Source organism: Zootoca vivipara, chromosome 3 (assembly GCF_965207765.1).
Source record: "Zootoca vivipara chromosome 3, rZooViv2.hap1.1, whole genome shotgun sequence".
Taxonomy (NCBI): Eukaryota; Metazoa; Chordata; class Lepidosauria; order Squamata; family Lacertidae; genus Zootoca; species Zootoca vivipara.
Genome location: NC_142586.1, coordinates 51151926 through 51165746, shown reverse-complemented (window position 1 = coordinate 51165746; position 13821 = coordinate 51151926). Strand labels below are relative to the sequence as shown.

At 42.4% G+C, this 13821-nt stretch overlaps 1 protein-coding gene across 2 annotated transcripts; it reads left to right on the top strand.

Moving 5' to 3' along the window:
- On the top strand, positions 1-10280 carry LOC148686244 (amine sulfotransferase-like). 2 transcript variants are annotated; one of them, XM_088666037.1, is made up of 7 exons: positions 1-84; positions 1240-1384; positions 2546-2754; positions 3281-3407; positions 5382-5476; positions 9492-9672; positions 10026-10280. In XM_088666037.1, the coding sequence occupies exons 2-7, from the start codon at positions 1243-1245 to the stop codon at positions 10148-10150; spliced, it is 879 nt and encodes a 292-aa protein (XP_088522163.1). In that variant the 5' UTR covers positions 1-84; positions 1240-1242; the 3' UTR covers positions 10151-10280. The 2 variants fall into 2 exon arrangements, with proteins under 2 accessions (XP_088522163.1, XP_088522164.1); XM_088666038.1 differs by having other exon boundaries at positions 1-88.
- The last annotated feature ends 3541 nt before the right edge of the window (positions 10281-13821 follow it).

Genomic DNA, 13821 nt, shown 5'->3' with positions numbered 1-13821 from the left:
GAGCCTTGAAAAGCTTATATACTCCAAGCTGCAGAAGTGACCTCTCTCTCTCTCCCCCAGACTTTTTGTCTCTAAACACAAAAGGTAGGTAAGTTTTGTTGTAAATTGAACTTTCCAGGTTAAAACAGGACAAACAACTCTTTCCTGCATGAGTTCCGAGGGGCAACAAGGTACTTCATCAGATGCATGGAAACTCTTGTCACAATTCATATTATTTTCTGGTATCACACGGAGTGCAACATTTGTGCTATCAGAGATTAATAGTTATTTTGAGGGGACCAAATGTGAACTCCCATTGTGCAAGTGGAACCCTGCTCATTCGGCATGGGATACAACCCTTAATTTATACAGTATATTGGAAAATCAAATGGAGTATTTTTCTTGTTACTATTTTGTACATACAATGTCATCCACTAAACAATTGTTGCATTTCTTAGCGATGAAACACAAGACATATATAGAGAATTAAAGTGATTTCCAGCCTTAATGGCACTGTATGTTGTAGGGGGGGGGGGGGTAGAACAGAAATAAATCTCTCCAAAAATGCGAGGAACAGTCAGAGGCTAACACTGAAAGGAAAACTGGTTTGGCCCCAGTTATTATTATTATTATTATTATTATTATTATTATTATTATTATTATTATTATTACCCCACCCATGAAGTTGGTAAAGTACCCAGGAGGAATTTGCAAGCTTTCAATTTGCAGGGGGCAGTTTTTTGCTTCCTCCCCACCTCCCCTGAGTACAGGAATGAGTGTCAGGATGGCAGCACTGACCAAACTATGATGCCAGGCAGCATAAAGTGAGGACAAGGGCTGCTATTTTGCATGCTGCACACATGCACTTGAGAAACAACCAAGTCAGGGTGAAAGAGAAAAACCTTTTTGTGCCAGGGCAAAGCCAGCACAGTAGCAAGGTGGATTGTCTCTGGAGAGGGGCTCTCTCAGGAATGTGGAAGGGTCAGATGAAGAAAAATTAAAGAGCAGCGGGAGGGCACCTCGGTCTAACAAAAAAAGAAAAAAGGTGAAAAAGGCTAGGTGAGTTGTCTCAATGATGAGCCAAGTCTCTGTTCTTTAAATGGTGTACCTTTGCTCACCTGTGATGGAAGAGAAGCATGGGATTCTGCTATGAGATCTGCAAAAGGAGTAGGATTTCACAAAATGACACCTCTATTTCTTTGTGATTTCCCGTTGTCGCATAATAGAAGGAAATGTTCTCTTCTCTTTATTCTTATACAGGCAATGCAACCAGCCGAGAAATACCTTTTCACATACAAAGGATTTTATTTCCAGCCAGACATGGCGTCAATGGAGTACTTAGAAACCCTGGAGGATTTTGAAATAAGAGACAGTGATGTGTTTTTAGTCACTTATCCAAAGTCAGGTAAGAGTGCATTTTCATAGGAAGAACCATGGTTGCTATTCAACCAGTGTCAATATCCAGAAATATCTAAATCAGGCTTCCTCAAACTTGACCCCCCAGATGTTTTTGGCCTACAACTCCCATGATCCCCAGCTAGCAGGACCAGTAGTCAGGGATGATGGGAATTGTAGTCTCAAAACATCTGGAGGGCCAAGTTTGAGGAAGCCAGATCTAAATAGTATCTATATTATCCTAATGCAAGTATAAAGCCACATGCAAATTTTAGGTCAATATGAGTAGAATGGAACTTGCCTGGTTACATAAAGGTGAACCTCGACATTTTTTTTTAATAAACAGGATGGAATAATGTGTTTTCCACTAGTGTCAACATGTTTGAGGTTCTGAAAACAACATAAATGCACAAATTTTAAATTTGGTTTGTAGGAGTTTATTATTTTATGCTTTGTAGGAGTTTATTATTTTAATTGACTTCCAGGATTTTGTATTTGTTTGTAAAATTCCATTCTTAAAAAACTTTCATACTGTGTCTCTTTATTTCAGCATTTATCAGCCACAGCTTTGCCAATATTAACAGGGGTCCGTATCCAATGCAGTTCTGCCGCACATGCAATAACTTCCACTTGCACACTCTTGCCTCCTTCACTCTTCTCTCCCCTTGTGTTCCCAATGTTCCCCAAATCTGCTTTGGAGGGTTAGCAGGGTGGGGAGGACACAATAACAGGGAGTGGGAGAGGAGAGAGAAGGGAAGTTCTGCACTGCATAGGCATTTAAGGCTTGGGTGACATGAAGAAAGTCTTCTGCAACGGTCTTTTGCGTATTACGCTTGTCCCACTGGCCATTTGTCAACATTTCTGTTCCTAGAATGCATTAGTAAAAATCATACTGGTAGTTTGAATGTGCTGAATCAAAGTACTTTGGAGAACAGACAACCTTTTTTTTTATTCCCTGGACTTTGACTATCATTTGTTTAATGTGCTGGGAAGAATCTGGAATAGAGGTTATGGTAGCTTTCTGAGCAATAAAGGAACTTATTAGCAAATACTGTTCTGTCTTCCCAAATCCTCAATGCAGAGACAGGTTGCTTTCAATTATTTTGCTCTGTAAAGTCATATGTGCATTCATGACAATGAATGAATTAAGTAAGCTTATTCTCATTTATAGGCACAATATGGACTCAAAATATTCTGAGCTTGATTTATCATGAAGGTCATCGAGATGGAACCGAAAAAGTCGACTTACTAGACAGGGTTCCGTGGCTGGAGTACAATATCCGCAATATGGATTACATCAGTCGCCCATCACCTCGCCTCTTTGCTTCCCATCTACCCTACTATTTAGCACCCAAGGGATTAAGGAACAGAAGAGTGAAGGTAGGAAACAACACATTTATTATTTGATCAAATGAAATGTTTGTCTTGCCTTATTTAAATTAACATCTCAGTTTCTGTTTACATTTCTCAGTTTCTGAGGGCAGTTTTTCAAGTTGAAATTCCATTGTCCATATGAATGAATAGTGCTTTGTACACCCTGAATAATTCCCATGACTCCTACACAGCAAAGATTTTATGCTCCATCATAGTAAAAATCTTGTTGGAGGGTGCCCTCCAACACTCTTAACAAGAATAAGCTCATTTGACACCATAGGATTGTACTGTGCATGTGACATGCATGTGGCAAAAGAGTGTGAGGCTGCCAGGCCTATAATGCAACTTGGAAGCACCAAGAATCTACAAGAAGAGATATCTGAGATCCATCCATTTATTATTTTGTGCATACATATCCCATATCCCACTTCAACAACTTCACAGCCACAGAAATAACTACAGAAGCAAAACAAGAGAGACAGTAGGAACAATAAGATCAGCAATAGAATATAATTTGTTGTCATTCCTGCAGGTTGTTTATGTAGCCAGAAACCCAAAGGATGTCTTGGTTTCCTATTACCATTTTTCCAAAACTTCACTCAAATTAGAAGAAGTAGAAGATTTTGGAATTTTCATGGAGAGGTTTTTGGCTGGAAAGGGTAAGGATGATTTGCTACTCTAAAACGAATCACTTTTTAATAACAATTTTGTTTGGTTTCCATCACAACCCAATGACAGCCTCATTACAACAATGCCAAATTATAATACAATTACTAGTACCAATCATTATGTTTATCTTTCCTGGTTGTTGCTGTTTTCCATCATGCCCTGCGAGACAGATTTTGAAACATCTTTTTGCCATTGTTTGAAGATACTGCACCTCTGACTACAGGTATTGTTGGAATAAAAAAACATTCTTGGCAATACTGTAAAATCCTTCATTTAACCTCCATCTTTTTGTTGGATTTTGTTCACCTCTTAATTCCAAATAAACCGGGTTATTGTCTGAAAAAGTCATTGGTTTTATTTCTGTCAATTTTGATCTTGGCACTAAGTCACCTGAGATCCAAATGAAGTCAATTCTTCTGGCAGATTGATGATGGTCTGCAAAGTGAGTGTATTCTCTATCATATAGGTACATGTTTGAATAGTAATGAACCTTATCAGTTCCTTGGCAAGTTCACAGATTCCTTTCATCCTTCTGTTTGGCTTTTTGTACTTACAATTAAATTAAATTAAATTAAATTGCAAGTCCTTTTTAGCATTTTCCAGTTCAGCCCATGAATAAAAAAGGATAGGGAAAAGACAGCTCTAAGTTTCCATTGTAAATCTTTTGCAAAATAGAGCTTCCCTCCCTTTCCCCTTTCTTCTTCTTCTTCTTCTTCTTCTTCTTCTTCTTCTTCTTCTTCTTCTTCTTCTTCACACAGTTCCATTTAATGTTGTATTCCATATCTACAATCCAGTGTCCCCCTTCCTCACTTGCACATACATAAATAGAACTAGCTTTCAAGGGAGGGTTGCCGAATCATAAATGTAAAGAAAGAAAAAACTTTGTATAAAGAAGCCATAGGCTCCCCTCCACCCCACTGTCTTTTGTACCAAATGAAGTCTTTTCTCAAGTGCAAACCTTGATGACCTTGCAGTTGATTCCGTTCCTGAGTTTGGAATCTCATCTCTTCTAGCATGTGCCTGTACATTAATCCAAATTAAGCTCTCATTAACAGGAGACCCTCTGCTTTTTAATGGAAGTGTAGGAGGATTATCAGCATGAGAAGTGCTTTTTGCACGCAGTGACTCCCTGCCGCTAGCATTCCATGCCGGAGCGGGAGTCAGTTACCGAGACGAACTGCAAGTGAAGCCCGGGATAAGCAAGCAAGGATCCGGAAGCTTAAAATGAATCCCTTTTGTCCCTTCATCCTTATCTCCTTTGACATAAATTAAAGAAATTCTGTGTGTGGTAAGGACCGTTTTCAGGATGCCATGTCTGATGCTATAGGTTACTCTGAGGAAATTCCACATCCATCCATCACAAAGAGTCTCCAACTGAGACTCCAACTACACAATTTTATGCCACTGATGACTGGGGTCAATTGAGGCAGAAGGTAGGGTATAGATCTGGCCAACTCCCAAAGGAAATCAGGTGGATTTATATCCTGTCTGCATCAGGATGCAACAACTATCAAATCATTACAAGGTGGAGCACCTAATCCTTAATCAAGTGTAGAGATTTGTGTCAAGTTAAGTCAGAAACCCAGACAGGGTCTCCTAAATGTTGCAGGTATTAACTGCCACACCATATAAGGAAATTGCTAGAGTGGGAAGGAAGGGAGCTGGAGGAAGGCTAGACTGATCTCAGCCCACCCACCACTCCCCTATCACATTGCTTGGAAGTACTGGTAGGCAGCCTTAAAATGCAGAACTCTTCTGCAAATTCTTTCTCAGAGAAAGTGTTTGGTGAGGTTGGGTGGTATTAGTTCAGCTTGTGTTTAATAGTTTGAACCACTGCTTGTTCTTAAATTGATTCCTTTAAATTGTTTTAATTGAGTTTATATGTTTCTACTGCTCCACTCTGAATGTTTTTCAAAAAATCATCTGATCTACATTTTATGTCAAATCTATTTCTCTCCCATCAGTACTTGCAAATTCATGGCTGGACCATGTGGAAGGCTGGTACTCTCACAGGGATGACTTCGATATCCTGTTTCTTACCTATGAAGAAATGAAGAAGGTAAGTTGTCAAATTGCTCTCCAGTCTGATATTAACAACCATCAAAACTCACCTTTACAAAATGGAGGAAGGAAGCAATATGATCATTCAAGTGCCCTCAGCTGCTGCTTCCCTTGCTAGTTTCATCTCCTTTCTAAAGGTTTTTTTTTTAAAGACTAGTGGGTCATGGACTCAGGAGCAGCTTTTCCAGACCCCAGGCTGTGAATAATGCACTGTAGCCATTTCCCCTGAGGGATTATGGGGCTATAAATAAAATGTCATGGTTCCAAGCAAGATATGTCATTTCACAGGCCCTCTGATGCTGAGGAGAGATGTCACAGAATCTCCCTTGTTTCTGTAACTGGGGCATTTATTTATTTACTTGTGGACTCAGTTTAAAGAGATGCCCCAGAATATAATGCTTTCTGTATGGCTCATGGATTAAAAGCAACATGAAAATATAATATAATGCAATGGCAATTGTTACGAACTAGGCAAATAAGATGCAAGCTGCTTGTTTTCCCTGCTTGTTATCCTGAGGGCCAGGCCTGACAGACCTCTGTACAGCAGAGAGGGTTCTTTAGAAAAGGGTTTTAAATTATTCTTTTATCGATTTAAATTCTTTTTTAGCTTTGGGGGTGGAAAAAATGTTTAGTTGTGTTTAGGGATTTGTTTAATTTTAGTATGAGTGTAATTTGTTGTTGTTGTTGTTGTTGTTGTTGTTGTTGTTGTTGTTGTTGTTGTTGTTAGTTTCTATTGTTTTATCGGTTTTTTGTTTATTTTGTATTTTGTTTTTAAGGGGTGGGGCTGCGGCAAGTTCCACCGTGTGTGTGTGGGGGGGCACTGGGACAACCGATCTCAGTGATCACAGGTAGGAGGAGGAGTTACGCTAAGACCAGATCATGTCATTACAGAAGAAGCAGATTTAGTTGTTGTTTGAGGACTATCCCTGCCTCCGGGTCTGGTCTTGACTGGACGGATAATGGAATAAGCAAGGGAGACCTACATGTCCTGAAGGTGCTGCTGTGCAATGCCAGGTCAATGATTCATAAGACCACTGCCATCCATGACTTGATCGTGGATGGAGAACTTGACCTGCCATGTGTGACAAAGACTTGGTTGGATGAAGCAGATGGGTCTGTTCATGCTGCTGCTTGTCCACCAGGTTTTTCTTATGCACAGCAACCCAGATCATGTGGGAGGGGAGGAGGGTTGCAGTGATTTTTAGGAAGTCATTAGCTTGCACCAGGCATCCTATTGGGAATACCCAGTTTTCTGAGTGCATGTTCTGGAAGTGGGGCAGAAAAGGGGCAGGTTAGAGCTTAATGTCTAATGCCTACCAAGTGGCGATAGCGAAGGCGAAGAGGACCTTCTTCACCGCCTCTATTGCACCTGCAGAAAACAGCAGCAGGAGACTCTTTCGGGTGGTTCACAATTTAACAGAACCACCTGTGCCATCAGGGCCCAGTAAAGCCCCAAGATCTCCTGCAATGATTTTGCAAAGTTTTTTGCAGATAGAGTCGCTCAGATTCAGAATGAGGTAGACACCACCGTGGGAGCAGGGCCGAGGCAGGAGAGTGCTAGTGTCCTGTCTAGTCACATTGCATGGGATCAGTTCCAATCTGTTACCTCCGAGGATGTGGACAGGCTGCTTGGAAGAGTGAAACCAACCACCAGTCTCCTTGATCCTTGCCCAAGCTGGCTAATAAAAGGGAGCCGGGAAGGGCTGGGCAGTGGGCTCTGCGGGGTGGTGAATGCTTCCCTCTGTGAGGGAGCCATCCCAGACCCACTGAAAGAGGCGGTCATTAAACTGCTTCTTAAAAAAAAAAAACATCTTTAGACCCAGCCAATATGGCCAACTATCGCCCAGTCTCAAATCTTCCATTCTTGGGCAAGGTGATTGAGTGGGTGGTTGCTGAACAACTCCAGGCACGCCTGGAAGAAGTGAACCATTTGGATCCCTTCCAGTCGGGATTCAGGCCTCATCATGGGACTGAAACTGCCTTGGTTGTGTTATACTGTGTTTTAGGACTCCAGACATAGACCAGATGAAAAACTTCAGGCAGCAAAGTTTCAAAGTTCTAAGAACAATTTTATTGTTTCTGTCAGACAAAAAGCAATAAGGTGCAGCGAGAATAAAGCTTCTCTACTTGCACAAAAACCATGTGCATGTACAGAGTATTAAATACAATTTCATATAGTAAAGGTCTGCCCCTTACCCACCCCTCTGCAGTATCCCTTTAACCAATCAGCTGCCTTCTTAGTTTCAAGCTGCGTTGCTGTTTTGCTCCCCCAGGGGGTGCTGAATAACTATTATTGTATCTAGCAGTTATCTACTCAAGCGCAGCTGTACATCGCTTTGCATATACACCTGAATTTAGATATTTTGTGGTTAGCCAGTTTCGGTTTATTCTTAGGGAATTTCCAGCATCCAGCAGAACAACAGGTGTTTGGCTGATGCATGACGAGTTTCGGTTTCAAGCTTGAACAATCATAGCTATTTCTGAACCTTGCAAAGCTACACAGCCAAAATGGAGTTTTACGGATTTTACAGAATGCTAAAATGGAGTTTTACACTTCTACAGCCTTTGGTCAAGAGTCCAGTTACTGACCAGGGGTGGTCAGATTTGGCCAGATGCCTCAGGTGGACTAGTCAATGATCTCCGGCAGGCTAGGGACAAAGGTGAGAGCTGTTTCCTAGTTCTGCTGGATCTCTCAGGGCTTTTGACACCATCGACCATAACATCCTTCTGGACCATCTAGAGGGGCTGGGAGCTGGGGGCACTGTTATACAGTGGTTCCGCTCCTTCCTCCTGGGCCAGGTTCAGAAAGTGGTGGTGGTGGGGATGAGTGTTCAGACCCCTGGGCTCTCATTTGTGGGGCGCCTCAGGGTTCCGTCCTCTCCCCCATGCTTCTCAACATCTATTTGAAGCTGCTGGGAGAGATCATCAGGGGGTTTGGGTTGGGTGTTCTTCAGTATGCGGATGATACCCAGATCTACCTCTCTTTTAAATCAGAACCAGTGAAGGCGATGAAGGTCCTGTGTGAGTGTCTGGAGGCAGTTGGAGGATGGATGGCGGCTAACACATTGAGGTTAAATTGTGACAAGACAGAAGTACTGTTTTGGGGGGGACAGGAGGTGGGCAGATGTGGAGGACTCCCTGGTCCTGAGTGGGGTAACTGTGCCTCTGAAGGACCAGGTGTGCAGCCTGGGAGTCATTTTGGACTCACAGTTGTCCATGGAGGTGCAGGTCAATTCTGTGTCCAGGGCAGCTGTCTACCAGCTCCATCTGGTATGCAGGCTGAGACCTACCTGCCCGTGGACTGTCTTGCCAGAGTGGTGCATGCTCTGGTTATCTCCCGCTTGGACTACTGCAATGTGCTCTACATGGGGCTACCTTTGAAGATTACCCGAAACTACAACTAATCCAGAATGCGGCAGCTAGACTGGTGACTGGGAGTGGCTGCTGAGACCATATAACACCGGTCCTGAAAGACCTACATTGGCTCCCAGTATGTTTCTGGGCACTATTCAAAGTGTTGGTGCTGATCTTTAAAGCCTTTAACGGATTCAGCCCAGTATGCCTGAAGGAGCATCTCCACCCCCATCGTTCTGCCCAGCGCCAAGGGCCTTCCGGCGGTTCCTTCACTGTGAGAAGGGAAGTTACAGGGAACCAGGCATAGGGCCTTCTTGGTGGTGGCGCCTGCCCTGTGGAACACCCTCCCATTAGATGTCAAAGAAATAGACAACTATCTGATTTTTAGAAAATATCTGAAGACAGTTTTTAAAGTGTTTAAACTTTGATTAATTATTGTATTTTAATATTTTGTTGGAAGCAGCCCAGAGCCGGGTATTAATAATAATAATAATAATAATAACAATAATAATAATAATAATAATAATAATAATAATAATAATAATAATTACTACTACACTACAGTATTATTATCCTACCTGTTCCATGAGTTTTAGTCACTAGGCTGTCAGGTTTCTCAATTGTGGATGGCCTAGCATTAAAACTACGTTCCATTTCAGAATCTAAGAAGCTGTGTATTGAAATTATGCAACTTCCTGGGAAAGAGACTGACAGAAAAGGAGGTGGATGCTGTTGTGGATCAGGCTACATTTAATAAAATGAAAGCAGATCCCAGGGCAAACTATGAGTTCTTGCCACCTGGTCTCATAGACCTCAGCAGAGGACATTTTCTTCGCAAAGGTAAGTCAGTGGCAGTTGAACTGGCTTGGTGGTGCTTGCAGAATCTCAAACAGATTCACTTGGCATCTAATTTGACATTTGATAGACACCAAGCGATGGTGATTTCACTTTTACAGTCTTCATGAAACTGTCAGTTTCTGCTGTTTCCTAAATTTAGAGTTGTTCCCCTGTTGTTTTTTCATTCTTCTAAATATGTATATTTCAGAGTGGCATAATTGTCTTTCTGATCTAGAGTGTGGAAACTTTTTTACACCGAGGGGTAAATTCCCAACTAGGGATGGAATATATCTGGAGTTATGGATATTTATTTGACCACCACTATGCACTTTCTTTCTGTCTGCTTCCTGGGCCAGGCACTGTTGGAGACTGGAAGAACACGATGACAGTCACACAGAATGAAAGGTTTGACAGCGTTTTTAAGGAGAGAATGGAAAAGTTGCCCATCAAGTTCTGCTGGGACATCAATGATGAATTATGAGTCTGCCTTCAGCTTGGAAGGATGCAATAAAGTGCATTGTATGCATCTAATTCAGGCCTATTTGCAAGAGTTAGTAAAAAAAAACCTCATGTAGCTTAATAGCTTCCTAATGTTTGAATATGTGCATTTTTTTTTAAAAAAAAAACACCACCACAATAAAATTACATTTGTACTGTAAACGTCTTCTGTTTCTACATTCCAGCATGTCCTAATTTCTGACTCCATGTGTGACAGTCAAGGAATCCCAAACTAACTATTGGGATTAGTAATTGTATTAAAGTTCAGTACTGTTATAATGAGGCTACCATCGTATTATTGTAATTGAAAATTAATAAAGATTATTGTTTTAAAAAACTAACTATTCATGTTGCAGATGGGAATGTAAATCAACTGCCTCATTCAAGTCATCTATTTATTTATTTATTGCTGGTGGAATTCCACTTCACACTTTTGCAGTTTTTACAGTTTGCAAGACAAACATTTCAGTATTCCAGGTGGCACAACTCCCCCCCCCCCAACCTTCATTCCCTCTGCACTGTTCTTGGGGTTCTCCTGACCCCTGCAGAGTCATTTTTGAGGTTGCGTTGGAATATGTGGGGAGGAGAAGTGGGGGAAATGGACAGGGTATGTTTGCTGCCCATAGCAATCTCCTTCATGGGTCAGATTGTAAAGGGGGAATTTCCATTGGGATCATGGAGCAGATAGAAAGGGTTAAAACAAATTTTGGATGCCATAGTCAGAACCTGGATCAGGAGTTCCCACTGCTACTCTTTAAACCTTATCAAATGATGTCATGAGTCCCATGGAGACGTCACGGGGGGAATGGTTAGATCCTGAAGATCAATGGAAGGAGTTTTAGATGGGACTGAATGTTCATAAACTTTGATTAGTTTATGTTAACATAATAATGAATGAGGCATCAATGAAGGCTGTCAAGGCACGCTTCCAGCCCAATAAGCCTCTTTGCAGAGTTGTTTTTGCACAGCGGCTGAGGAGCACAGAAGAGTAGAACAGAGTCTTAAATTAGGACGGCTTCGAATGCTCTTTTAACTAATAAACACTGAAATAATGGGCTAATGCTGCCAATTTCTACAAAAGTCCAATACAATACGTATATGTAAATGTATCAAAGTCGCATGAGAGAACCTTGTGTAAAAGAACTTGAGCATTGTGGCCTAAGCCAAGTTAAGTGGTTTCATACGAATTTGAATGCTTTAAACATAACTGAAAGCAGAAGGAGAAACTACTGAAGAAGCCCGTCATATGGGCGAAACAGGCGAAAAACGCCGGCAGCCTGTCTACCATTGACACCTCGTTCGACCTGCTGCCACTTTGCTGACCGCTATATAACATGGTTCTCTTATTGTTTTCTTTTTGTACTAATAATACTTGATTGAAACTTGATTGAATCTTGTGCCCTTGCGTGTTGCTTGTATTGAATTGGACTTTTAACTAATAAGGCTTTATTAGCAGTCACCCTGGAGATTCAGCAGGCATGCTTTCATCTCCGGGGAAGCCATAAATCAGTGACTCGGCACACAGGCCTCAACTCTCAAAACAAAGATAAGATACAAACTCCATACTTGGAGAGCCAAAAAACAGCTGCAGGGAGGGGCACATAAAGAAAAACTCTCCCTTTTATACAGAGGCTTGTGCATTCCCATATGTTCCCAGAATGCTCAGTGACAGAGCGTTCGTACAACTTAACCCTTTCATACCAACACTGAATAACCCTGGGGAGGGTCTTGGTGGGATGCAGGAGGTGATGCGGTTATCTATTGTGTAAATATGGTACTCTTTAATGACACTAACCACGTCCCTTCAATCTGTCTTCCTTCTCTGGCTGTAGATTCCCCCCCCCCCTAGAATGGATATCACACACACAGAGCTCAGGAGCTGAACCCTAGAACCAAACTCTCAAGTCTCCCTTCTCTAACTCTCTCTATTGATTTTTTTTCTTTTCCTCTCCAAATTGCTGACTCCACTTGCCTCTGCCTAGCTGTGCCAGGGACACAGAGTATATGGAGTGGACAGGGGTTAAGCCCCTTCAATATTTTGGAGCATGGGGCTCAATCCCACCACAATATTGAGGGGGCTGCCACCCACCCCACCGCAAGACCCCACCCTCACCACCCCGCCAGGTGAGCGCTCAGCAGGGCGGGACCTGAAAAGGTGAACACCCCCCCGTGCTTCCAATTCCTTGCAGGCCGCAGCCTCTCTGCATCCCTCAGGTCATCCCTCAGGTCATGCTTGAGCAGGGATGGAGCTGCCACATCTGGCAGCCTCTTTCTACTGCATGGAGTGTTGCCTAGTTGCGAAGAGGGGCAGCAGTTCTCTGCCTCCAACTCTCCACTCCGCTGGAGCCAGACTGTGATGGGAGCTGGGGGGGAGCCGGTCACCCCCTCCAGAAAATGTGCCTGGTGGATGGCAAGCTGAGTGGATCTGGCTGGGTTGGGGGGCATCGTGCATGTGACATCATGAACACTTGATGGGCCTTCTCCAGTGTTGGGCACACTGCATTCCATACTCTGGCCTTTCTGAGTTTTCCGTCAGAGATGGCTTGTAAGGGCACTTAAACATCTCTCAGTCCAATATATTTGGGATGGAGTGTAAGGCATAAAGTATTTGCGGGGTAAGACATAAACATGTGATTTTGTCAGGAAAGAGCTGAGGTATGGGGAGATAGACATAGTTCCGGAGCCACTTGTGCCCAAGAAGTTGAAAGTTGATTGCAGGATATATTTGGACAGTTTAGCAAGGAGAACATGGGAAGATATCAAGGGCTTTTTCTATGCAAAGGTATTCCTGAAAAAAATATTAGCTTCACATGGTAAGCAAAACCAAAACGAGCTATTTCTGAATATGGCACCATTCACTGGGAAATAGATTTCGTGTAATTCTGGCTATAATTAATGAAAGCTGTCCAGCAAGTCGCAGAAGTAATAGTCTAGAAGAGGGCACCACAACTTTTCATAACAAGTGGGCCGCAAGCGGATTTTGACATGGAACCCACGAGTGGCACTTCTTGCATGGGAGAGGAGAGAGTGAAGACAAAATGTGACCCCCCTCCACAGCCACCACACTGCCTTTCCAAAGACAGCTAAGCGAGGTGCTGGGCTTTATGAAGAAGGTTTCAGACTCTGGCACAGTCCTAGAACCCTCCCCACTTCCTTCCTGAAGCTGAGAAATTACTAACTATGCTTTGGAAAGGAGCCATGAGAATTTTAGACCTGCTTTTCCCAACTTTTTTCTGGTACATCAGCTATGACTTTTCCTGATAAATTAGAAGCTTGCCACAGTCATTCAAGCACAGAAATGTTTTTGAAGCGGACTTTGAAAATCCTTCACAATCTCTGAGGGGTGGAAAATATTGTTGCCAAACTATTCAATGTGGTGGGCTTATTAGTAAATATTTGATGTACTCTTTCTTTCCTTGCATAACATGCCAGAAATTATTTACTAAGACCACTGTTGATATTGGCTGTTCCTTGTGCAAAGAAAACTTTTCCCCCTGTTGTTCTTTACATTATCAGCCTTTATGCACCCGTGTTACCTTTCTTTTCTTGCATAACATGCCATGAATGATTTACTAAGGAGGAGCCATTGGCTTATTCCAACTCTTATCAGCTGACAGAATTCTATAAAGCAGTTTCCTGGAGAGCTCTGAACTT

Excerpts from the sequence above, each read along its gene's own strand:
- LOC148686244 (XM_088666037.1), top strand. The coding sequence starts at position 1,243 with ATGCAACCAGCCGAGAAATACCTTTTCACATACAAAGGATTTTATTTC. Across the intron at positions 2,755-3,280 it reads TAAGGAACAGAAGAGTGAAG|GTTGTTTATGTAGCCAGAAA; the intron begins GTAGGAAACAAC and ends TCATTCCTGCAG. Across the intron at positions 5,477-9,491 it reads CCTATGAAGAAATGAAGAAG|AATCTAAGAAGCTGTGTATT; the intron begins GTAAGTTGTCAA and ends GTTCCATTTCAG.